General features: G+C 41.5%; 1 protein-coding gene across 1 annotated transcript in view; it reads left to right on the top strand.

Annotated features, from left to right (window-relative positions):
• ROR1 (receptor tyrosine kinase like orphan receptor 1) overlaps positions 1–26,077 on the top strand; it is a 178,943-nt gene that overhangs the window by 5,033 nt on the left and 147,833 nt on the right. The window contains exon 2 of the mRNA XM_047873562.1: positions 2,181–2,252. Coding sequence (XP_047729518.1) covers positions 2,181–2,252 — 72 coding nt within the window. The remainder of the gene's footprint in view (positions 1–2,180; positions 2,253–26,077) is intronic.

The raw sequence follows: 26,077 nt of genomic DNA, 5'->3' as shown, positions 1-26,077 counted from the left end.
TGTCATCGGTCCCAAATTATACTCAATCAGCAATTCAAAGTCAGGTTAGAAAAACCAAGGGACATAGAGCTAACTTTCTATAAAAATTAATACTGTAAAATGAAACCTATATTTCTGGCAGTTTAACTGTGAGCAGCAGTAAGATGAAGCTATGAAAATATTGAATGTAAATGCCATCAAGATCTGCCTTAATCCCACCACTTCCCCACCTTTTGCTTCTTTGCCTGAAATGCTGCCTTGGCTGCCATGCTTCTCTTCCCAAGCTCCCTGAAGTCTGGGTATTGGAGTGCTTGATGAGCCCTTTTGGAAGGTGAGCCACAGTAGTCCATAATACTGCAAACAAGGGGCCATTATTCAAAGAGCCAAAGTAGGTGGCAACAGGAACAGGGTTAAGCGGAGCTGTGGTTGGAGTCCTTCATGGAGGGCCCTCAGATACAGACAATTAGCTTTTCCTCATGAAGTCACCTGCATGAAATACCCATTCCTAGGACAAGTGGTTAATACCAGAAGTCCTGCCTTCTACTGTGGTTTTGTGTTAAGCATTTTTCCCACCTGGGATGCTGTTTTCTTTTTCTTTTCATATTTTGCAATCTTATATGATTTGAGGTTCCTGCCATACTGTGCACCTGACTTCAGGTCCCCTTTAAAGAATCTGTGCCATTTTTAGCTCAGGACATAGGAGGGGACTGGGGCCACTTGCACTGAGGAGGGTATGCGTGGTTTGTCTACTTTCTTTCCCACCTGCTGCTGGGACAGGGCAAGTCAAGGAGGTCTGCACAAACCAAACAACCCTTTTGTCTCTGCTGTAGGTGGCAGGTTGATCAGAGACCCAGTAGACAAACTAGAAGTGGGTCTTTGCAAGGTCTCAGTGGATAAACATCCTGTTCTTGACAAAGCTCACTGACTATGGTGTGTGATTTCTATGGCCAAGTGGCAGCCAAGCCCTATCAGTAAATAAGGAAACAGTAGAAAGTGTGCTTATCTAGGTAAAAGGTGAAGCCAGACAGAGGTAAGATGAAAAACAAATCAGGTTTCACAGACCTGAGTACCAGGTAGCATGAGCTACTAGGAGATATGTAGGCAATAGAAACAGACCTGGATTTGAATCCCAGTTCTTCCACTTACTAAAAAGTTCACCTTGCATTTCAGATCCATTTTTAGTGTCTACCTAGAGCACTGTACTGGAAAGACTCTAAGGCAGATCTCAGGTTTAACAGGCAAAAAGAGCCATAATTGATTAATGATGTCTGTACCAGATTGAAGGAAGGAAAATGGATTCATGTGGGTGTCATTATCTAATGTTGTAGGCACTGAGTTCTCCAAGATTCTGCTCCGTACTAAAGTTCTGTATGTACTAAAGTACGTGTGTGTGTGTGTGTGTGTGTGTGTGTGTGTGTGTGTGTGTGTATGGTCTAAGGGGAGGTTAATGCAACCCTATTAAAATGTGCATGACATCATCATGGCTTAAAATTTCAAAAACAACAATAAAAACATCATTTGTATATTACAGTCTATTACTGCTGTAGAGTTTTTAAATCTTCATAGTGTCTTATGCCCTTTCTGTTGTTGATTTGCATGTTTGCTTTAATTTATGGTGGTTTTGAAAATTGTCTGAGTTTAGTTACCTCACGTGACTCTCATATTCAAAAACTTGGCTTTCATTTGTCTTGACTCTAAGTTTCAATGTAGAGAAATAGATTTCTCCATTAATAGAAACGCTATCAATTCACAAACACAGCAAGTGAAATCAGCAGAAAGAGCAAACTTAGTTCTCATTTTTCATGGAAAGACTATTGAATATATTGTCTAAGAGTGATCTTCTAACAAGAAAAGGAAGAGTTGATGTTTGATAACGTTCAGTCATTTCTGCAGGTTTAGTTTGTTTTGTTAATGAAATCTTTGTATTTTAATTTTCAAGCCCATGTTTTAAAGAAAAAAACAACAACAACACCTCTTTGAATCTGGCCTACAGATTGCTCATCTGGATAGACTCTGTAATGCAGGCGCCTCTGCCTGGCAAGCAGAGCGGCTGTTCAGTTTAATAAGCTATGGGATTGCAGTGGTCTCTCTCAGAAGGCAGTGCCTTTGGAAATCTCCTGTAATGCTTCTAACAGCCCATAAGTTACTTATATATTTAATATCACCCTTGTCTTTCTCCCCTCCCTTCTTTTTCTTTCCAGAAACAGAGTTATCAGTCACTGCTGAGTTAGTGCCTACCTCATCATGGAACATTTCAAGTGAACTCGACAAAGGTACACAATGGGGATGCACTGGGGAGGAGGAGGGGGGAGGCGTGAAACTCCATTTTTAATCCTGGCATGGCCTTCTTTGAAATCAGCTGCTTTTTAGATCATTAGAAGGAGGTGGGGGCCAAAATAAACCCCTTGCTTACTTTGTGATTATTTAATATTTGATTACTTGGAATTCTATGATTTTTGGAGAGGGTTTTTTTTCCCCTCTTTCCTTTCCCTTCTTCCTCTAAAATGTTCCATATGGTAAAAATGCTTCAAGATGTGAAATAGGGTTGTTTCTGACCTTCCTGACATTGCATCTAGTGGATCTTATTTAGGGGATTTGATTCTGCCTGAGCCAGGATTGATCAGAGCTGTTTGCTGGGTGACCTTTTACAGTGAGTATTTGATGTGCTTGCAGGGTTCAGGGCAGAGTATTTGGAATGTTTGTAATTGCCTGTGCGTACAGATGGCAGCTTCCTGTGTGCACGTGGGGAACAGGTTCCTGCTATGAAGTTGTTGTAGTATTAATTAAGCTCTACCATATGCTAAGCTCTGGTTACTCGATAGAGACCCTGTGTTCTGGAATGGTAAATCAGGACACCTTCAAAGCCCCTGCAATGTGGCTCATCTTACCTTTCTAGCCTTATTTCTCTTTAGCCCCCTTTATATCCTTTTATGCATCTCCAGCAAAATTTATGTTTCTTCTTATAAACCCTGTGCTTTTCTGCCTCTCTCCTTTTGCCTAAGCTATTCTTTCCATCTGAATCACCCCTTTTTTTCTTTGCCAGTGCCCATTTTCTCCCTTCTGCATGCCACAAATTACTTATCCTTCAAGACTGAAAACAACACATTCTATATTAGCCACAGTCTTATCTAATCCCTCAGCAGGAAGTGGCCTTTCCTTCTTTGGAACTCCCATAGACCTTTTCTCTGTTCTTAACATTTTCTGTGTTATATCATGGTGATTTATACACCTGTCTGTCTCATTCTTATGCCTGAAAGCTCCTTGTAAATAGGATTTCTATCTTATTCTCATTCTTGTTCTTTTTACTTTGTCTCCATTGCAAAATCTAACACAGACTCTTGTTCATAGGAATCCTCAATAAATGTGTGGAATAATGAGTGACAACTTAGGCCATATATGTGGATGAACACCTCTGTATATATATGTGCAAAACATGCAGCAAACTTATTCTGCTTTACTTCAGGCATGATTCTAGGTTCTGGGATTATAGTGATAAAAGCTCAAAAATCATTGTCCTTTATGTCAGATGCCTTTTATAATCAGCTCTCTTTTGTCTGCTCATGTGTTCACTGCGAGTTGTATTTCCTCTCTGAGGAGAGAGAACCTTATAAAATAGTAATAGGCAAGGTTATTCTGAGCTGAGATCAAGAGTCAGATGCTTAACCAACTGAGTCAACCAAGTAACCCATATTCTGATGGTTATACTTTATTAGGCATTTTAGGGTGGCGGGATAAGGTGAAATATCTTTTCACTTTAAGTAGGAGGACATTTAGAATAATTTTCTATTGTTAAATTTACTTTGGACATTCTTTTTCTACTTTAGGATTGGAGCAGGGACTGTATATTATTCCCTTCCATGTCCTGCACTAGGCACGATGCCTAGGAGGCAATAGATTGTCAACAAATATTTTTACATTTTTTTTAATGTGAAAGAAGATGTAAAACACACTAAATCTTAACTCAGTACTCACTATGTGACAAGTACTGTGCAAGGTGCTTTCAAGAATGTGAACTTGGGGTGCCTGGCTGGCTCAGTCGGTAGAGCATCCAACTCTTGATATCAGGGTCATGAGTTGAAACCCCACATTGGGTGTGGAGCCTACTTAAAAACAATGTGAACTTAATCGGCAAGCTCTTTATGGCACCAACAGTAAAAATGATATCATTGTACACTACATGTTGTTGATCAGGTTCTAATTATGGCTATAAAAGAACATCAGTATCTGCTAAAAAGGCAGCAGAGCCACCAGTCAAGAATCTAGCTTGCCAAACTTTGAATTTCTACCAGACCAGGACTGTAATTAGCAGTGGTTGCCCTTCAAGAAAGTAGTGTCAATAGTAGTGAACCTACTTGCTACAAAGCTGGACTAAGGCAAACTTTTTGTGTGTTCAACATGAGCCTTCCAGAGGACATGGATGGCTTTCCAGAGCTTCTTGGTATCATATTTCTCTAGAAGATAATTAGTATATGGTCTTTCATTCCCATTTAGAGTGAGAGAGAACTGATTAATTCTTTTATTCATCAGCCAAATCTTTTTTGCTTCCTACTCTGGTCTGGGCACTGTCTGAAAAATTAGTAGTGAAAGATGAATGAGACAAAGGTCTCTGTCCTCTGTGAACACAGAGTCAAGTGGAAAGGACTGGTATCTAAATGTATAATCAAAGCCTTCTGGTCAATTTGATAGATTGAGCTGTCAAGGCACATTCCCCCCTGATTACAGAGAGATGCTGATGAAAATATACAATGTAAAAAAAAGATCATTGCCAGGCTGGCACACAAAAAAGATAAATCTCCAGGTGCCAGAAGAGCAAACTCAATGGTAGAGCAATGATGAGCAAGAAGGAATTAAAAGATTTTATAAAAATATGGGCAATGAGTATGGTTCTTAGGGGCTAGAGTTTCAATACCCTTTGGGGATCAGAACTGAGGCCATAGGAAACCACCTCACTGCTTAAGCTGTTAGTGAGGACCAAGCATGCAAGAAGGAGAATTCTGCTGAGGATATGTGTGGCAGTCCACAAACCACCCTGGGACATTGGGATCACTCACCGGAAATACAAGCCCCAACCTGTGCTGTATGGGGGTTGGGGGTTGAAGTTCTTCTCATGTAGTATACAAGCCACAAACCAAGAAGATAATGTAAAAACTTGGTCTGGAATTGATTAAACTCTGAGACCCTGACAGGGGACAACCTAAAACCAGCTCACAAACTGTCTCACCATCACAGTACGTGTTCCGTTCCCACCAAAAACAAAAGTTCTAAAATCAAAACCACTAAATAAGACCGGCAAACTCCTACTGATGTTAAGTTTACTTTTAAAAATTATAGTACATGCAGGAGAAGAATAAAAGAAAGCCACCATTAGCAAGAGCCAGTAGACAAAACACATGGAAAAGCTCATACTGGGGCGCCTGGGTGGCGCAGTTGGTTAAGCGTCTGACTTCAGCCAGGTCACGATCTCGCGGTCTGTGAGTTCGAGCCCCGCGTCGGGCTCTGGGCTGATGGCTCAGAGCCTGGAGCCTGTTTCCGATTCTGTGTCTCCCTCTCTCTCTGCCCCTCCCCCGTTCATGCTCTGTCTCTCTCTGTCCCAAAAATAAAAATAAACGTTGAAAAAAAAATTTTTTAAAAAAAGAAAAGCTCATACTTGGAAACTAAAGACAATAGACCAATTTGAGAGAGAATGTATGTTTAAAATATTTCATGGGAGGGGTGCCTGGGTGGCTCAGTTGGTTAAGCGTCCTACTCTTGATTTTGGCTCAGGTCATGATCTCAGTTGTGAGATCGAACCCCACTCCAGGCTCAGCACAAAGTGTGGAGCCTGCTTCAAATTCTCTCTTTCTCTCTCTCTCTGCCCCTCCCCTGCTTGTTCTCTCTCTCTCTCTCAAAATAAATAAACATTAAAAAAAGTTTCATGGAGGGGAGCTTGAGTGGTGCTCAGTCGGTTAAAGTTGTGACTTTTGATTTCAGCTCAAGATCTCACAGTTCTTGAGTTTGAGCCCTGCATCAGGCTCTGCACTGACAGCTCAGAACCTGCTTGGGATTCTCTTCCCCTCTCTCTCTCCCTTTCTCTGTGCCCCTTCTCCACTCATGATCGATCTTTCTCTCTCTCTCTCTCTCTCTCTCTCTCTCAAAATAAATAAACATTTAAAAAATGTTTCATCGGGGGGGCACCTGGGTGGCTTAGTCGGTTGAGCGTCTGACTTCAGCTCAGGTCATGATCCCACAGTTTGTGAGTTGGAGCCCCACGTCAGGTTCTGTGCTGACCACTTGCTCAGAGCCTGGAGCCTGCTTCAGATTCTGTGTCTCCATCTCTCTCTGCCCCTCCCCTGCTCATGCTTTGTCTCACTCTGTTTCTCAAAAATAAATAAATGTAAAAAAATTTTTTTTAAAGTTTCATGGGAAACTTTATACATATGTACATACATAAAATTTTTTGTGGAGATGAAGAAATAGAAGCCATAGGTCAAGTACAAGATAGTATGATTTTTAAAAGTAGATTTTAAAATAACTATGTAGAAATTCTGGAATTGAAAAATAGAGTTATAGAAATTACAAGTTCATCAAGTGGGTTAAACAGTGGATGCATTCAGCTGAAGAGGGAAATAGTGAACTGGAAGACAGATTTGAGATAATATGGCAGTTAAGAGAACAAACTCTGGGACGGAGGTAACTAAGTTTGAATCCTGTATCTGCTACCTACATTCTATGTGACTCCGAGCAAGCCACTCAACCGATCTGTGCTTTGGTCTTCTCATTTGTAAGATGAGATAATAAAGGGTAATGACTTCATATGGTTGTTGTGAAAGTTGACCTGGCTAGCAAATCTGATAAACTAATTGGAGAGTAAGAAGTAACAGCTGGTTTTGGTTAATATGATTATTACTTTGGGCTTTATAGTAAAAAAAAATCATAGGTACTTTGGCAGGCTTGTAGGGAAAGCATATTTTAGAGATTTTAGATCTTGTTCAACCAGCCCACACCTGTTCTGGCCTTCCATATGTGAATGTTCACCCACACCAGCACCACACTTCTTAGCTTGATGATCAAGATTCTCCATGGGCTTACCTCTGCTGATTCCTCTCACCTATCCCTACCCCCATACTTTAAATACTTATCTTTTTTTTTAAGTTTTTTATTATTTATTTTGGGAGAGAGCCAAGTGGAGGGGCAGAGAGAGGAGAGAATCGCAAGTGGGTTCCGCACTGTCAGCATGGAGCTCAATGCAGGGCTCAAACCCTGAACTGCGAGATCATGACCTGAGCCAAAATCAAGAGTTGAAGAGTCGGACACTCAACCAACTGAGCTACCCAGGGCCCTACTTTATACTCCACTTATTTCAACAACCTGCTTCTAATTCCCTAAATATCTGGCTCTACTTCAGTCTCTGCACCTTTGTTCATGCAGTTTCTTCTGACTGGATTGCCTCTAACCTCATTCTCCTCCTGGCTAAATTCTTCCTTACTTAAGCAGTGCCTTAAGTATTCCCTCACCCCCTTTTTCCCACAGGGCTTCTAATGGGCATAGTGCTGAATAAGATAGGCTGTATCCCTACTTTGCTGGACCTTGTATTCTAGAGAGAGAGATGATGAATGAATGCTTTCGTCAGTCTCATCGACCATGCCATCAACAGTGCCCCTGAATGCTTCATATGTGGGCTACCATATCACCCCGTGTCTATCTTGATCACAGTCCTTACCATGCTGTATTGAAATTATCTATTTTGTGCCTGCCTTTTTTAAAGTCAGGGGCTCTTTTATCTATTGGCATGTTCTTATTGCCCAACACAATGTATGGTATGCAGTAGGAAACATGATGCTAAATTGTTTGGGTTCGTATCTCAGCTATGTCAATTCATAGCTGCTGCAGGTGAATACCTACTGTGTGTGAGGCACTTGCTAATAAGCATGTTGCATGCATCATTTGAATTCATACTACCTTGTATGGTAGAAGAGAAAGGCAACTGAGGCTTATCAGGCTTAAAGGAGTTGGCTGAAGGGCACCCGTGGTGAGTGGGAGTGCCAGGATTTCCACCAAAGCCTCTAGGCCAAGTCCAGGGATCCATGTTCAACATGGCAGCTGGTTACACTGTCTCCTATGCATTCATATCCCCTCCTCCTGTGGGGTAAGTTCCATCACATGCAGAAGCAGTAAAATAAACCCCATCGTTTGATATTCTTTAATGTCTTTCTCTTCACCCAGCTGCTCTGTTCCACCTATCGACTCCACCCTGGTTCCCCGGCCTCACTCGGGTCCTGTTTTTCTGTTAAATGAGTCCAGTCAGTGGCATTAAACAGTTACCTGTTTATCCTTTCCAACAGGAAATGAAATTTAAAAGAGACAAGGCCACCCGGGAAGAGCCGTTGAAAGCTACTATTGATGGGGCAGGGGGGTAATTTCTGAAACAAATGCTTTAGAACCAAGTACCTTCTAAAATAAATGGATCTACAGGGGCCCAACCTCAGCTTCCCTAGGGGGGGTTTGGGATGGGGTGTGATGAGGGCCTCTTTCCCCTTCTTCCATTTTCAGTCACATGAGGTCTCAGAGGTTCTCTGTAGAAAGCCAAATGTTTCTTTTGGAGAAAGGACTGGAAATTGCACCCGTAGGTAGCAGAAAGGGAGGGAGCCTCCTACTTAAAAAAATACTGAGGCCTGCTTCCAACTGTAAATAGTTCTCTGTGCTGACAGACTAGATTTGGGGGTATTTTTGTCCTGGTTTGCTTTTTTAAATGGAGACCTGGCTTTCTCTACTACCTTAGAGCTTTACACATAGTAGGGAAGTATACAGTGTGGTTCTTATGAGCATGAGATCTGGAGTTACTAGGATTCTGAGCTTCGTTTTGCTCACCTCTGGAGTGGGGGCATTTGTATCCATCACCTAAGACTTTTCCTGGCAAACAGACACATCTATGGGCCACACTTGTGTGTTGTGCCAAGGGCATCTGTTTGCATGGTCATAATAGACAGATGTATACCTGCTGGCCTCAGTCCCTTAGCCCACCTCTTCCCTGAGAGCTTGACTGTAAAGAAATGTGACCAGGTTCTCTGGTTCAGGAGTGATTGCTTCCTCTTGTCCCCTTTTTCTGTTACTGGATTTATCCGTGGCACTTAGAGAGTCTATTTAAATGATAGTGACTGGCCTGTAGTTTGGACCTTAGTTCACAGCTAGCTCAAATGAGGTAGCTGCATGCTTTTCTTATGCTCCTGATTGTATGGATTTGGAGCAGTGGCAGCGGGTGAAGAACAATGTAAGGATGAACTGGATCAGGAGTGTTAGTACTTGGCAGGCTCAAGAACAGTCCCCCTAGGACTGGGGTCTCTGAGAGCTTATGTCCCATCTTCAGAACTGATAGTTGGTTGGAAAAATTCCTTGTGGAATCCCTAGGGTGGCCCTGCAATGTTTAAGAGGCCTCAATTCAGCAGGTGTCAGCCTTGTTGGGCAGGAAGACCGTCCTCTGCCCATTGAGGTCTTTCTAGCTGGACTTAGAATCAAATTAACATGAGACAGATTAACAGGAGAAAATCAAATTTAATAGGTATAATCCACACAGACATGAGATTCTAAAGACAATGAGGCAACATGAAGCTTATAGAAGCTAAGGAGAGGGGTAGGGCCTAAGGATACAAAAAGGAGGAAGGCCATTGTGCAGGAAGGTGAAAGGAGATGTTTAGAAAAACAAGATTGCCCTATTATGCAGATAAGTTTCTTAGGTAAAGGGGAGTCTCTGTTAATAGCTCTCTTCCTGTTGCAGGCTGTCTTCTCCAGTGTAAATTTAAGCAGTTGAGGATCAGGAAGAGAGCTTTTCCCACATCTGCTGGGTTTTGATTACCTTTAACTCAAAATAATGTCCATGCCACAGTGGCCCATCTTGGGGCAGCCTATTCTTGGCTCCTACAGCCTCAAGCAACATCTTCCTAATACTGATAGTAGCATTTTCTTTAAAGAACAGATATCATCTTGCCAAAATCAGTAACAGAAACACTTGGAGCCTCTGGATCCTCATATGGAAAATGGGAGAGGAGGCATCAACCCCAAAGGTTCTAAGAGTTTATAGAAGTATGAAGCCCCATCGCCCTCTCCAGTACAGATGGGCGCTTGTTTCTGGTAGTTCTTGTGCTTTCCATTCCTCCTCCTTATGCCCAAGGGGAGGGAAGTATAATATGGGAAAGAACACGTGACAAGGAACCTAGAATCTGGTCCCAGTTCAAGTCTGCCAACAGGTCAGTGATCTGTCAAGTAAGCTCTGGACCTCAGTGTTCTCATCTGTAAAAAGGGAGGTATCCACCCTCATTCTGGCTGCCTTGCCCATTATGAGGCCCCAGTGTTGCATGGTCTAGAACAGTAGTCAGTAGACACCTGTGGCTATTTGAATAGTTGAAATGTGACCAATCCAAAATGAGATAGACGTAGTATAAGTGGAAAACACTCAGTGGATTTCAAAGACTTGGCATGATAAAAGACCTTAAGATATCTTATTAATAATTTTCATACTGACTACACGTTAAAATGATAAATATTTGTGTATTGAACTAAGTGAAATATATTGTAAAATTAATTTTACCTAATCCTTTTTATTGTGGCTACTAGACAATTTAAAATTACACATGATCTTCCTTGGGTAGCTTGTGTTATATTTCCATTCAAAGGTGCTGCTCTAACGTAAAAACAGCTGAAATCTTAGGTAAATATCCGAGCCCATGTTTCCTCCTTATAGCATGAAGAGATGTTCTATTGTCCAGTCCAGCTTTAAAATTCTTGGAACTTGGCTCAGAGCCTGGAGCCTGTTTCCGATTCTGTGTCTCCCTCTCTCTCTGCCCCTCCCCCATTCATGCTCTGTCTCTCTCTGTCCCAAAAATAAATAAACGTTGAAAAAAAATTTTTAAAAAAAAAGGGGCGCCTGGGTGGCGCAGTCGGTTAAGCGTCCGACTTCAGCCAGGTCACGATCTCGCGGTCCGTGAGTTTGAGCCCCACGTCAGGCTCTGGGCTGATGGCTCAGAGCCTGGAGCCTGTTTCCGATTCTGTGTCTCCCTCTCTCTCTGCCCCCCGCCCCCCCCCCCCCCCCGTTCATGCTCTGTCTCTCTCTGTCCCAAAAATAAATAAACGTTGAAAAAAAAATTTTTTTTAATTCTTGGAACTACTTTTCACGAAAAGAAATTTTTCTAAAAGTGATTCTGGATGTGTATATACTACTTTAAAATATCTAAGTGTAAGGGATTATTGTTACCAATTATAATCTGATCATTAACTTTAAAAAAAAAAGGCAATATTTTGAGTAAGGTCCCTTTTGTGGAGAAAAATTTTCAAATTAGAAGTCCGAAGCACAGGACTGGGTACTCAGTCGGTTGAGCATCCGACTTCAGCTCAGATCATGATCTCACAGTTTGTGGGTTCAAGCCCCAAGCGGGCTCTGTGCTGACAGCTCAGAGCCTGGAGCCTGCTTCAGATCCTGTGTCTCCCACTCTCTCTGTCCCTCCCGACTCGCACTCTGTCTCTCTCTCTCTCTCTCTCAAAAATAAATAAACATTAAAAAAAATTAAAAAAAGAAGTCCGAAGCACAAAGGGATTATACTTCTATAATTACATAAAGGACAGGGGCAGAATCCCAGAGCAGCTCAGGAAATTGCAGCTTTGGGGCAGTAGTTGGGCAGATTCAAACAGGGCCCTGAGGATCGATCCATCATTGCCTCTCTCTCTTTCAAACTCCACCTTGCACTGCTCTCCCATGCCCACTATGCACCAGATGCACTCGCTTCCTTTAGGCTTCTCCAGCAAGCCAAGCTCTTTTCTTGACCAGGAGCATTTGACATGCTGTTCCTTCTACCCAGAATCCTCTTCCTTTTTTCAGATCTTGGGCACAATTGTCATCCACTCAGATAAGCTCTTCCTGACCATACGAAGCTAGTCTCAACCATGAGTTTCCTTTTTTGTAATAGCGGTTAATTAAAAAAAAAAATCTGTTCTAGGCCTGGAAGCAGTGAGAAGAAGATCTTCTTGATAGAAAAGTAGGGGGCTGCTTGCCAGCTCTGCTGGGTCTGCTTTGTTCCTTGCTAACTAACTATCCCTTGTTAGTTAGGTCCCTTCACCTAGAACCCAGGATGGGAGCATGTGACGTGAAATCAGTTCCCCTCCAAACAAGCTGTGCTCTCCAGGACTCTTGTTAATCTGTTTTACTTTATAAGTCTATTTTTTTCAGTGAAGGAACCTCCAAAACGAAGCCTATGGATTCTGTCATAAAATACAGGGAAAATGCCCCTTTATGGTCAATTTTGTTTCTGCAAATCCTGCTCAAAGGGGAGGGGCTGCCGGTGGGCACCACCACAGGAGCAGAAGAGTAGCCTTACCACTTAGGGGTCTTTCCAGCTCCAGCTCTTGGTGCCAGAGCTTAGGATGTCCCACAAAAGACCAGCTTGGCTGTGAGAGGAGAACAGAGCTCCCCGCTCCCTACAACTACGGCCTAGTTGAGGAAGAGGAACAATCAAACAAGCTTGGAAATGTTTATGCTCCTGTTTTTACCATTTAGAATTGGGATAGAGATGAATCTACCTCCTATCACGGGTCTCAGATTCCTTACTCCCTTGGTACCACTTGCGGTAGTTGCTGGCTAAGACCAGGCACACTCTTGGACGCATAATAATCAGGAGGCAAAAGAGAAAGAGTTTCTTGATTTGCTCAGGCCATCCTTTTCCTTGCCAGCATGTCTTTTAGTTTAGATTCAAACCTGCCTGCTAAGGGAACCTACTCTTCACCCACTTCAGAGATGGTATTGGAGTTTGATCTCAGGGTTCTTCTAGAACTTTGTGGACAACTGAGGTCCTGTTCGAAGAGATCATAGGCCTTTCTAATCCCGGGCCTATGGCTTTGGTCAAGCTTTGCTCAAAAACTCATAGGGACTTTTAGACTTAGAGGCCTTTTGGCTAAGGGCAGGAGAAGGATGATCGTAGAAAGTGCTTTGCCATCTGGCTCCTGCCTCAGCTCCCACAGATCCTGACCCTCTGCTCCTGCTTGCTGTGTTGTAGAACCAAACCAGTAATTGTTTCCCACCTTATTTCAGGACTCTGTGAAAATTTTGGTGCTTGCTATGATGAGAGTACCCTTCTCAAGCTTTTGTCATCCCTGTAAACCCCGTTCAGACCTCACCTCTTCAAAGAAGCCTTTCCTGACATCATAGGTGACCATGCCTTACTCCGTGGGGGACGTGGGGAAGCCCCCCAGACTGCTGGGTGATGCTTATTTTCATGTTTTTCCTCTCCTTCCCTTCTTCCTCATGCAAGAAATACTCACTAAGCATCTTCTTCATTTTAACAAGAGGATCTTCTTTGGAATGTCCTCATGGATCTTCCATTCTTAGCAGGAGGGCCAGCTAGGAGGAGCATTGTGGAGAGTGGGGGCAGCAGAACAGCTTGCCAGGAGTCTTGAGACAGCAATTATGTCTTATTTATGTGTCCCTGTAGCTCCGACTCTAGTACAGGTGTTTGAATACATAGAGAAATAAACAAGTGAGTAGTGGAAAACAGAACACCAAAGTTGAAAGATACTTTAGAGTCATTGTTTGCAAACTTCGGTGGGCATCAGAATCACCTGGGAAGACCCAGGTTCACTGAAGCAGAGGAAACCCTAATCCTCTGTATCTTCACCAACTTCCTGGGTGATTCTGATGCCCACCAAAGCCTGAGAACTGCTGAGAGAGCAGTAGCTCTTAACCTCAGCTGTAATTGTAATTATCTGGGGAGTTTTAAGAGTTATTAATGTGAGGGTCTGTCCCTCACCCCAATTCTGATTTCGTTGTTCTATACAGTCTGTACTTGAAAAGTTTCCCAGGTGATTCTAGCTTGCAACGAAGTTTGAGGACCAGTGTTTTCAAGTTCTTCCAGGCTAATCTGCACCGTAGTTGGCTTCTTCCATAACGTTCTCTAACAAGTGATTTATCCATGTGCAGAAGCTTGGAACTTTCTCCACTTCTGTCCTTAATTTTCTGAGGTGGTATAGAGAAGAACTGGGTTTGGAGGAAGAAGTCCTTGGTGTATAATTTAAACTCTGTGGCTAACTCAGGTTCTTGAAAATTGAGCTTTGGTTAAATGGGGTGTAAATGGAGAGAATACCCGTCTTCCACTATTTTGAATACCAAATGTAATGACATGTCAAAGGGCTGAGCTCAAGTCCCTGCCCTGTTAAATAAATAGAGAGATAAATAGATAGATACTAATACTGAAAACATTTTTAAATGTCTGAATGGGTTGGCATAACTCCATCACTTCTTCTCTATGGCCTTCAAGAGTAATACCTCCCTGCCCCCATCTATTGAGGGCTTTTCATCTGCCATAAGTCATGTTAAGAGACTTATATGCATTGTCACACTTAATCCTCATAATAATTCTAAGAGATAGTGTGTCCATTTTGCAGATGGGGGAGAAAAAAAAGCTTTTGAGAACTGTCATGGGCTGAATGGTGCCCCCTACCCCCACAAGATATGTCCGTGTCCTAATTACCAGAACCTATGAGTTTTATCTTATCTGGAAAAAGGGTGTTTGTAGATGTAAATTAAGGATTTTGAGAAGAAATTATCTTGCATTATCTGGGTTGGCCCTAGATACCTGCAAGTGTTTTCATAAGATAAAGGCAGAAGGAGATTTCATACAGACCCACAGAGCAGAGGGTGATGTGAAGACTGGAGAGAGGCAGCCACAAGCCCAGGAATGCTGGGGGGGCCCGGAAACTGGAAGAGGCAAGGAATGGATTCCTTCCCAGAGCCCCTAGGGGGATCATGGTCCTGTCTGATTTTGGACTTCTAGCCTCAGAACTGAGAGTGAATACATTTCTGCTTTTTTAAGCCACGAAGTTTGTAGTAATTTGTTACAGCAACATCAGGAAACTGGTAAAAAGCAATTTCAGCAATTTGCCCAAAGTCACAAAGCCAGGAAGCCAGAATTCAAACCCATGTCCTTGACCAGTATACTATATGGCCTCTAACTAAATTGAAATTTGTAATAAAATTCCTTAGATTCATTTACTCAGCAAATGGTTATTGGTTATTGGTTATTGGTTATTGGTTATTGGTTCAAAGCCTGTACTGGGAGCTGAAGATGTACTAGTGAACAAGACAGAAACAGTCTGTAATTTAGTGGAAGAGAGACTTTAACAGTGAATTTCACATATACTAAAAATAATTTCATTTTAGCAGTGAGAGATGCTTTAAAGGAGAAGTATGAAAACACACCTACATAAAAACAGCCTGTTACCCTGGAACAAAGGATTTTCACATCCTCCCTGCCTAGGCCCTACTAATAGCCACCTGAGGTAGGAGTCAGTCCTTCGTCTTCTCTGGCTTGTCTCCTGGGAACTACCATGCCTCTATCTCCGTTTTAGCCCTCCTGAGCTTGCAGGAGAAGTTAGTCCCCAAACAGGGCAAGTCCCTCGTTGGGATAAGGACCCACAACAGGAGGAAGGCAGTGAGGCCTTTAGCAGGCAGTGAGCTCTGCAATCCATTACAGACATCATTATGAGGCAGTGGAGTGTGGGGAAACTGTTTTTAGACAAGGTTGGAAAATTTTGCATTCCTGTGCCAAGCAAGATTTCCTGTAGGGCTATGAGAAGCTCACTAATCATCTCTTTAGTTCCAAGCGATATTACTTCAGGGCAGTTCCTGTCAAGGCCCTATGCTTAAATATCTCTTTGCCTGGGTTTATTCCATCAAATGCTTCATTTGCTTTGAAAAAAGCTCCGAGACTTAGCTGGTCCAGCAGCTTAGGGAGTACAACTCACCACATGCCTTGGAGGGCTCCTCGCTCTGCCCCCAATTGTTGCAACTAAGACGAACTTATTTTCTGTTTTCTGCATGTGATTCCATTTTATGTGGGCCCGAAGTCAGACCTGACCAACTCCAGCCACTGGAATATGCTTATGCAGAATGCAGAATGACTTGCAAGAATTTTCCATCCATGGCCGTTGTCTTCTGAACTCAGCTGAGTTTTCCCAGAGATCCTGCCCAGATCTCTAATGTCCAAATTTTCCCCAACATTTATATTCACTCATTCACTCCACAGATACTTATTGAGTGCCAGCCGTGTGCTGGGCACTGCTCTAAAGCTACAGTGGTAGAAACACAAAATTCCTCTTCTTTGAACTTCACATTATGGTAGAGTTAGCAAATCTCTGTGTGGGAAATACTATCACAGCTAACACTTCCTGAATGCCTGTTCTGTCCTTCGTGCCATACTAGACACTTGAATCACAACATCATCCCATTACAAAAAACTTTTAATGTTTATTTATTTTTGAGAGACAGAGACAGAGTGCAAGTGGGGGAGGGGCAGAGAGAGAGGGAGACACAGAATCTGAAGCAGGCTCCAGGTTCAACGTGGGGCTCCAACTCACAAACTGTGAGATCATGACCTGAGCCAAAGTCAGATGCTTAACTGACTGAGCCGCCAGGGCGCCTCAACATCATCGCATTTAATCTGCCATAAAAACCCTGGTGCTAGGTACTATTGTGTCCATTTTATGACTGGGAAATCAAGCTTACAGAAGTGACGTGACTCAGCTAATAAATGACAGAGCCAGGATTCAAATCCAGGTTTTTCTGACTACAATGTCTGTATTCTCAGTGACTACCAAGTTCTAAAATAATAATCTATGTTTATAGGGGGGAAAAATAGAATAAGGTTATAAGCTTTTTAGCTTATAAAATATCCTTTCTGGAAGAGGATATTCTTCATTACCCTTAGGTGATTTTTTTTATTTGTGTTTTCGTTCTACTTTCCACACTTTCTTCAGTAAATATCCTATACTCCTGTAGTCAGATAAAATATAAGTGAAATACATAAGAAAATAAGAAAACTCATATATACCCCCAAATAATTGAAAACCAGTACTCAAACAGATTCATGGACATGCATGTTCATAGAAGTACTATGTATAAGAGCCAGGAGGTAGAAAGAGCCCCAAAGCCCATTAGTGGATGAATAGACAGACACAGTCTGAGATAGACATACAATGGAATATTACTCAGCCATAAAAAGGAATGGCATACTGATACATGATATAACATGGATGAACCTCAAAAATGTTACACTGAATGAAGGAGGCCAGATACAAAAAGTCCCATGTCCCATTCATGTAAAAAAATATTCATAATAGTTAAATGTACAGAGACAAAAAGTAGAGGTTGCCAGGGACTGGGATAAGGGGTAACAGGGAGCAACTGCCTAATGGGTATAGGGTTTCCTTTGGGGGTGACAGACATGTTTTGGGGCTAGATAGAAATGGTGGCTATGTAATATTGTGAGTGTCCTAAATGCCACTAAATTATTTATTCACTTTAAAATGGTTCATGTTATATGAATTTTGCCTCAATAAAGCAAAAAACAAAACAAAAACAAAAACACCAAATCAATAAAATAGACATGTTGATAAGCTTTTAGCATGCTATTCTTACGTACTGCTAGTGCCGTGAGGGCCACACAGGTGAGTTTGACATGTCCATGCTGAAATTGTTTTCACTTAGTGCTACTGCCCCTAACCCAAGTCAGAGCCCTGCCATGGCCACTAACTGATAGAGTAACCTTGGGCCAGTCCCTCAACCTCTCAGAACTTCGGGGCTCTCACTTGTCACGCAGGAGTAATAATGTCCTCTGAGATCAATTTTACATCCTAAGATGATAATGTTGTGCTCTATAAGCTGTACAGTTGATCTGCATATGTTTTTCTAGTCTTTATTTTTACATCAAGAACCACCAGGTGATCAGAAATCACCCCCAGCTGCTTACCAGGCATGTGTGTTACAAGAACTATGACAATAGTAGAATCTTAGTAGTGTCTGTTTTTACAGACTGTACTTTTTGTTGCTGTTGATACAGTTGTCTTTTGTTTGTGCATGTTTTGTTCTTGTTTCTTTGCTTTATAATAAAGTTTGTTCAGATGAATAGGGATGTTTGGGCCGGGGAGCTGGCGGGGGGGGGGGGGGGGGGATAGTACAACCTCATTGAAGACATGAGCTCAGAGAAAGTCTGTCTGCTGGCGTTGGGCATCTCCCTGCTAACAGTTCCCTGTGGGAATCAGGCCGATCATGACAATCTTATCAAACCTTGGGCCTGGATCACAGGTAAATCCTGGGCAGACCTTGAGCTGCTGGCCTTGAAATGAGTGCCTCTTAGGTGTTGATGACAGAGGGGTCCTGGTCAAGTCAGGATTGCCTGCTGTAGCCTATTCCTCTTGTGCTGCACAAACCTGCTAGGCGTGTCCTTTCAGCTCTCTGCTGCACTCATCCTGCTGAGAGAGAGACTTGGGAAAGGCTTGGGGATATCTTGAAAGTCCACTTAAGAATTCACCTAGGGGCGCCTGGGTGGCGCAGTCGGTTAAGCGTCCGACTTCAGCCAGGTCACGATCTCGCGGTCCGTGAGTTCGAGCCCCGCGTCAGGCTCTGGGCTGATGGCTCAGAGCCTGGAGCCTGTTTCCGATTCTGTGTCTCCCTCTCTCTCTGCCCCTCCCCCGTTCATGCTCTGTCTCTCTCTGTCCCAAAAATAAATAAACGTTGAAAAAAAAAATTAAAAAAAAAAAAAAAAGAATTCACCTAAACAACCTGGGTCCTTTTCCCCAGGGTCAGTGGAAGCAGCCTTATTAAGTCTTATTTCAGGAAAACTAAGGTCTCCAGGAGGCTACTGTTAGGAAATTGGGTTCAGCAGCTCAGATCGTTTGAGGTGAGGTGGGCCTGGGCCTGGAGGGCCTTCTGTACTTTTTTTTTTTTTATGGTTTATTTATTTATTTTGAGAGAGTGCACATGTGAGTGGGGGAGGGGCAGAGAGAGGGAGAGAGAGAATTCCAAGCAGTCTCCACACTGTCAGGGCAAAGCCTGATGCAGGGCTCGATCCCATAACCCTGGGACATGACCTGAGCCAAAATGAAGAGTCGGACACTCACCTGACTGAGCCACCCAGGCACCCCTCTTCTGAGCTTTTTATTGCTGTTTTCCTTAAATCATTTCCTTTTTTTAAAAAAGTCTAGATTTGAAAGTACTTATAGAAGCTCATTGTATTTGTTGTAGAAAACCTAGGAAATGAAATTATGCCAAAGTTATATAGCCACTGCTAACACGTGTTCTTTTAGTCTTTTCTTATGCACATGTTTTTATATATGTATTTACTAAAATGGAACCATATTGGAGCATTCTCTATTGTAAACAGCATTTGTTTTTTTAACAACATCACAAACCTCTTTCTGTGTCATTAAATATTTTTAATGACATCATTTTTATTGGCCTTATTAAACATGTTCCATTGTAGGGGCACTTCTTAATTTATTTAACCTATCTCCAATGGTTGAAAAGTTAGAACTATTCCAGTTTTTTGTTGTTATAAATAATACTGTGATGCAAATTGCATTACAGGGCCTGGGATGGACAGTATCTGGCCTCATGATGTTATCATAAATCTTTCTGCATATTTACAGTCCCTAGCAGTGCAGGAGAAGGTACCATTCTGCTTCCCTCCACCAACCCTAGGTATTTTCATTTTCTTAATCATTGTCCATTTCATTAAAAAAATTTTTTTAAAATATTTATTTATTTACTTATTTATTTTGAGAGAGAGTGAGCATGAATTGGGAAGGGGCAGAGAGAGAAAGAGAGAGAGACCCCCCAAGCAGTCTCTGCTGTCAGCACAGAGCCCAACACAGGACTTGATCCCATGAACTGTGAGGTCATGACCTAAGCCAAAATCAGAGGTTGGGCGCTCTGCTGACTGAGCCACCCAGCTGCCCCTCAAAATCCTTCCAATTCTTGAATATGCAACTCAAATGCCACTTCCTTTGAAGTTTCTTTTGGTTTCCAGTCATATTTAGTTGCCCTTTCTTCTCCATAATAATACAACTCTGTATTTTGATTTAGTCCCTATTTTACCCAGACTGCATTGAAAGCAAGGACCCTGCTTTAATATGCTCCCAACTGATCTAGCCCTAATTCTATTGGTACTCCCTAAAGGTACCAATAGAATTCATTGGTGATTTGAATGACTTGAGTGATTCATTAGTTCTAAGGAATGGTAGAGGCAATCAGGTGGGTTTAGGCTGCAGAAGAGAAGACTACAGGAAGCTCTGTGACTGTCTCCAAGTGTTGGATGTGTTGCCTTATAGAAGAGAGAAAAAATAGTTCCATGTTCCCTGGGAGCTTTGGATTGAGACTACCAATTAAGTTTCAAAGAAGCAGATTTCAGTCCAATAAAGGGAAGATCTTTTAAATTAAAAAGTTGGGGGATAACATTCATTGATAACCAAGAGCTACACTGTTGCTCTACACACTTTATTTCTACTCCCACATAGTCTTATACAATAGTTCCTTCTGTTACAGATGAGAAAATCAAAGTTACAAAAGGCTAAAGACCTAGTGTAATTTCATGTAGTTAGTCCATTTCCTTTGCCCATTCCTTCATAAAGAAGCAATTTTCCTCTCCCTAAAGGTATTGAAGCAGGATGCATGACCATTTTCCAGAAATTCTAGATCAGGAATGCTCTAGGGGTGTTGGTATAATTTACTATTTCAGTTTTCTTCCATCTCCCAAATCCCATGACTCAGAAATTCTCAGTCTCTGACATTGGTTTAATGGAAATAGACCTATAAAACCTATCTTCTGTCTTTTTTTTTTTGTTTTTGGAAAAGATATATTATAAAACTCTTACTAAGATTATTACAAATTATCATTACAGTATTAAATGTTTTAAATGGTCCCATTAGTTTCTATTTACAAAGATGTTTGGAGAATACAGCTTTGGAAATACTTATATTAATAAAATTGACTTGATCCTAGTCAATAGGGGCTACATGTTTTCAAACAAGGGCTACTCTGTCTGAGGGAAAAATAATATGCACAAGTTGTCACCTGACTCTAGAAGTCAGATGGATGAGGTACTTAGCTTTGCTATCCTGATTGCATTCCATACTGAAGGTGGGTCCCTGTAGACCGAGCCCTCCCAGGATCAGCTTCTGCGGCAGGCAGCCAATGTTCTGAAGCAGCTGCCATTTTTCTTGGGTGATTCATGTGTGAAAGTGTCTCCTCCATAAGAATCTGGGTCATCTTGTTCTTCTTCCCAGAGCCAGGCTCTTATCAGACCAGAAGCATCTCCTCATACAAATGCATCCAAGTTAGAAAGTTTATGAATGATAAGGATAGTTGTTCACTCCAAATACATAACTCTTTTGGTCTATGACATCTCATATTTGGCTATACTTTTTGTACTCAACAGAATTGGGCCTTAGAATCTTGGAGCTGGTGTACATTTTGGTGTAACTTTAGAGACCCTTTAAAAATGATCATTATCTCTATCTTCTTAATTCAGGTGGTTTATTTAGCTCAGTATTTCTCTCTCCCGTTGTGAAGTCATAGCCTTGAATTTGAGCAAAGCCTTTTGCTCCTGTGTGCATGTGTGTTTTAAATAACATTTTGGCATGTGCTATGGAACTCTTCTCTTCTCTGTTCCCACTACCACCACCCCTAACCCCTGGTCAGAGTAGAGATAACAACACAGAATGAGCTTCCATGAACATCTAAAACCAGCTCAATTTTATTGTTGTTGTTTTGAGTTTTTCTTTGCATCTGCTTTGTTTTCCCAGGAAAAATATCACAGATATCCTCCTCTTCTTCCATTTTTACTATACAACGTACATTGCTCCTGGATGGAGGTGGAAACAGGGAGAGAATACTTTTGAGTATCTTACAAGGTAGAAATGCCATTGAAACATTTGAATATGAAGTTGATACTACCTTGAGATCATTTAATCCAATCAGCCTTCAGTTTAACAGACAGGACTCAGAGAAGAGAATGAGTCACTTAATATCAAACAATACTTTTGTGGTAGAGGTGAGACCAGACCCTGTTCCCCTGTTCTCATTGCATAGCCTTAAAATATCACAGCTTCTAAGATGTCTTCCAAAATTACAGTGGAGACTGGACTGAATGATCAGCCCCATCAGGGCTTATTGAGGATGCTACCAGGGCAGATCACAATCCTATCACAAACCTCAGGGATCTGGAACTCACAAAACGAAATCCTCAATTAACTGCCTGTGTTTTCTACACTTACCTTTCAAAGGCAAAGATGGAAAAGGTAAGACAATAAACAGGGAATTTATTGAAAACACAATATCCTGTACGATTCCACTTATATGAGGTACCTTGAATAGTCAAATTGGTAGAGACAGGAAGGAGAATGGTAGTCATCAGGGACTGGTGGGGGGCGGGGAGAAAGGATGGAGAGTTGTTGTTTAATGGGTACTGAGTCTTAGTTTGGGAATATAAAACAAAGCTTTTTGAATGGATAGTGGTGAGGATTGCACATAATGTGTGTGTACTTAATGCCACTGGACTGTGCGCTTAAAAATAATTAAAATGGTAAATTTTGTGTTGTGTATATTTTAACACACACACACACACACACACACACACACACACACACACACACAGTGTTCTTGATGCATTTCTGAACCTCCATACCCTCGTGTGTATACATCCTCAGAAACAGACTATTATTATATCCCAAGGAACACTAATAACAAATGTATGCCGTATTTTATTTGCCTTGCACTTTTTTGTTTTCAAAGTAATGTCACACCCATGATTGCATTTGGTAGTCATCAATATTATCATGAGAAAGGCATGACAGGTATCCTTGTCCTTATTTTACAGATGAGTAAACTGAGGCCCAGAGTTACAGAGCTGATAGATAAAAGAGTTGGTACTGGAACCCAGGGCTTATGATTTGTGTTTTTAGAACTATGCAAGATCCAGTGTAAAAAGTTTTAATTTTTTTAAAATGCTTATTTATTTTTGAGAGACAGAGAGAGACAGAGCACGAGTAGGAGAGGGACAGAGAGAGACAGGCACACATAGAATCTGAAGCTGGCTCCAGGCTCTGAGCTGCCAGCACAGAGCCTGATGCAGGGCTTGAACCCATGAACCATGAGATCATGACCTGAGCCAAAGTCGGACGCTTAACCGACTGAGCCACTCAGGCACCCCACTGTAAAACGTTTGAAATGGATATTAACGTATTATACTTACTAACCCTGAAAAGTGGACTCAAATATTTTAGAAAGATTTTCAAAGACTTTGAACAGTGAAGTGGTTTGGAGGAGGTTTTTAAAATGAAAATAAAGTAACTTAGTCACCTCAATGTCTAAACATTGTGATTAACTGAGGTTTTACTATACAGTAATAATACTGACAAACACTTTATAGGACCTTGCTATGTACCAAATGCTATTCTAAATGCCTTAACTATATTAATTCATTTAGCAAAGTGTATTATTTATAATTTATAATTAAATTTATCAAGACTAGCATGTGCTAAATACCCTCTGAAGTACTTGGTATACTTTATCTCATTTAATCCACATACCAATCTGAGGTAGCAGGTGTCACTGGAGCTTGGAGATGTTAAATAATTTGCCAGAGAGCACTTGGCAGCCAGTAACACAGCCAGGACTCAAACCCAGGTCCACTTACCTCCTTACCACCCAAACAGATGGGGTAGTGTGGGTCTTTTTAATCACTGCCATCTCTAAATATTAATTATGTCATTCAGGCAGCTGGGGCGGTGTCCAAGTATGGATGCTGGCTGGCTTATAGTTTGCTTCTTGAGGGACTTCTAAGTTTCACTCAGAAATTCTGGCTGGAAATTTGATTCAGTTGCTGAAAGCGGAAGAAATACAGCTTTCATGTTCATGCGCAATTTGCTTTTTCATTTTCTTTTATTATCCTGAGACTTACTGTAAATCACACTTTCCCATCAGTCCTGGGGGTTCTGATTATGTTCATGGGGTCCAGCTAAGAGCAAGGGCAGTAAATTACTGCCACTTTGTTTGAAAATTTTTTTAGCCACAGTACATTAGCTGCTTTTGTTTGCTTTTCCACTGGTAGTGTGCACACTTTTAGTTCAGAATTGGTGTTTCTTGAATGTCTCATTTGTGAATAATGTAGCTTGCAAAATGGAATGATTGGGAAAAAAGTATGCAAGAGTGTCCTGTTGGCATATGTAAGATTTTAAAGCATTTATAGCTAAAATGAGTTATTGAATTATTTCTTTCTCTGTCTTACACACACTCACTCTGTCACTCTCTACATTTTCCTGTTCTCTTCACTCTCCTCTATTCCACTTCCCAAAGATCAACTGCATATGATAATTACCAATACAACAACTATTATTAGGTAACTGCCTTCTTCCAGGCTTCTATAAGTATTTTGTTTATTTGAAAGATTGATAGATCATACGGTCGGGGGACGTGTTTTATTGTAAGTTTCTGTTCCAAATTTCCTGACATTTTTAGTAAAAAAAAAAAAAATGAAAAGAAAAGAACAAGAAGAAGAAAGAAAAAGGAAAAAAATACCTTTTAAAAGGCAAAAATGGGGCTAATAAGAACCAGACCCTAAAGTGATTATCAAAATGTCAAAAATTACTACTTTTTCTTTATTCAATAGCATTAATCTTGAGGCACCTACCTTTCAGTAAAATCTCCCTAATGGCTTGACTTGATTCTCTTGTGAGGCCATCCACGAATAGAGTGGCTTCTAAAGTGGTACCCAAATCCTCAGTAGCTTTCAGTGGAGACTTTTGTTTATGTTTTTAAAATCCCATCTTTTGATAAAGTAGCAAGAAAGGAGGCTCTCTGGTACAGCCTGGTTACTTAGAGTTTGAGGTTTCCCCATGAGCCACATTGTCATAATGTTCACAGGAGCATTCTAAAGGTGCTAGAAAACAATGATAATTGTGCAAGACCTGGTTGAGTTGTGAAAATTAACTCTTCTTACTAAACTTTTTCAGAGTTTCCAGAGTGGCTTTGGAAAGGATTTTAGTGTGCCTAAAAAGGGAACTTAAGTTAGAAAATTGTCATTCTTATCAAAAATCCATACAATGTCTTAGACTTTATAATAATCCCTGTTGAGCAAGGCTGCTTACTTTACAAGAACTCCCTGTTGTCTGATAACTGCTCCCAAGACCCATGGTGATGAGCCTTTAGCAACCATGTTTATGTTATGTAACTCTGCCCCCTCTAGAGAGTTGATTGGACCAGAGGAGGGGCATTTGACCCTGGTTGGGACAATCAGAGTCCTTTCCTCAAATGTGGAATTGGGACTCAGAGGCAGCCAATGTTTGAGTTGCTGGTGGTGCCATGAGATTAACTTGGGGTAGATAACATGAAATGATTATCTTTTGCTGTGTGTGCAGAAAAGCCAAGAGAAATGGTTTACAAAGAGAGGAGATTTAAACAGATTTCATAAAGAGAACCAAAGATAGAAGGTGGAGGGGGAATCCTGACCTGGTTCCCAGAAGCTTTCCAGTCTTGGTTCCTGTTCCTCGTGGGGCCTGGCTGGACTCCTTGCCAGAGTTCCACAGAAACGCTTGCATTCTCTGGTAAATTCCTCATCCATGTCATCTGCTCCTTCTCACCCTTGTACTCCAGCTTGTGTTTGCTTCTGTTACATGCAGTCAATCAGAGTCTTAACAAAGAACAAAGACAGGTTGACTCTTTCTCCAGTATGTACTTGTTTGATTACATAGATGACCAAGTAAACAAATAGATGAATGTTCATACTTACTCTTTGGTACCCTAGATGAAAGGGCATTTTCCCACCTTTGCTAACCCATCATCAGAGCAAATTCATCTAGAAATCTCCCAGAATGTATTCCCATCACATATACTCTGTGCCTTTCTTGTGGCACTCTTTTCTAATATCTATAATAATCTTATCTTACTTCCTTTGGAAGCCTTATTCCTATCTTGTGTTCATATCTCATTTCCTTTGGAAGCCCTTTGAAGGCAGGGACTGTGTGTGAATCCATACCTTCACTTCCTCAGACAGAGTCTGCCACAAGGTACATCTTAAATAAATGTCTGCTATTCTGGAGAATTTATTTCACTCCTTAGAGTCTCACATGGGGACAGTGTATCAGTTATCTATTGCTAGGTAACAAACCACTCCAAACTTAATGGATTCCAAAAGCAATCATCTATTCTTATCTCTCATGTTTCTGGGAATTGACTGGGCTCAGCCAGATGGTTCTTGTTCAGAGTCTACCATATGGTTGTAGTCAGATGGTGCCTGAGGCTAGGTTATC

Source organism: Prionailurus viverrinus, chromosome C1, assembly GCF_022837055.1.
Source record: "Prionailurus viverrinus isolate Anna chromosome C1, UM_Priviv_1.0, whole genome shotgun sequence".
Lineage (NCBI taxonomy): Eukaryota > Metazoa > Chordata > Mammalia > Carnivora > Felidae > Prionailurus > Prionailurus viverrinus.
Note: the sequence above shows the minus strand (reverse complement) of the source record. Positions and strands in the feature narration are given on the sequence as shown.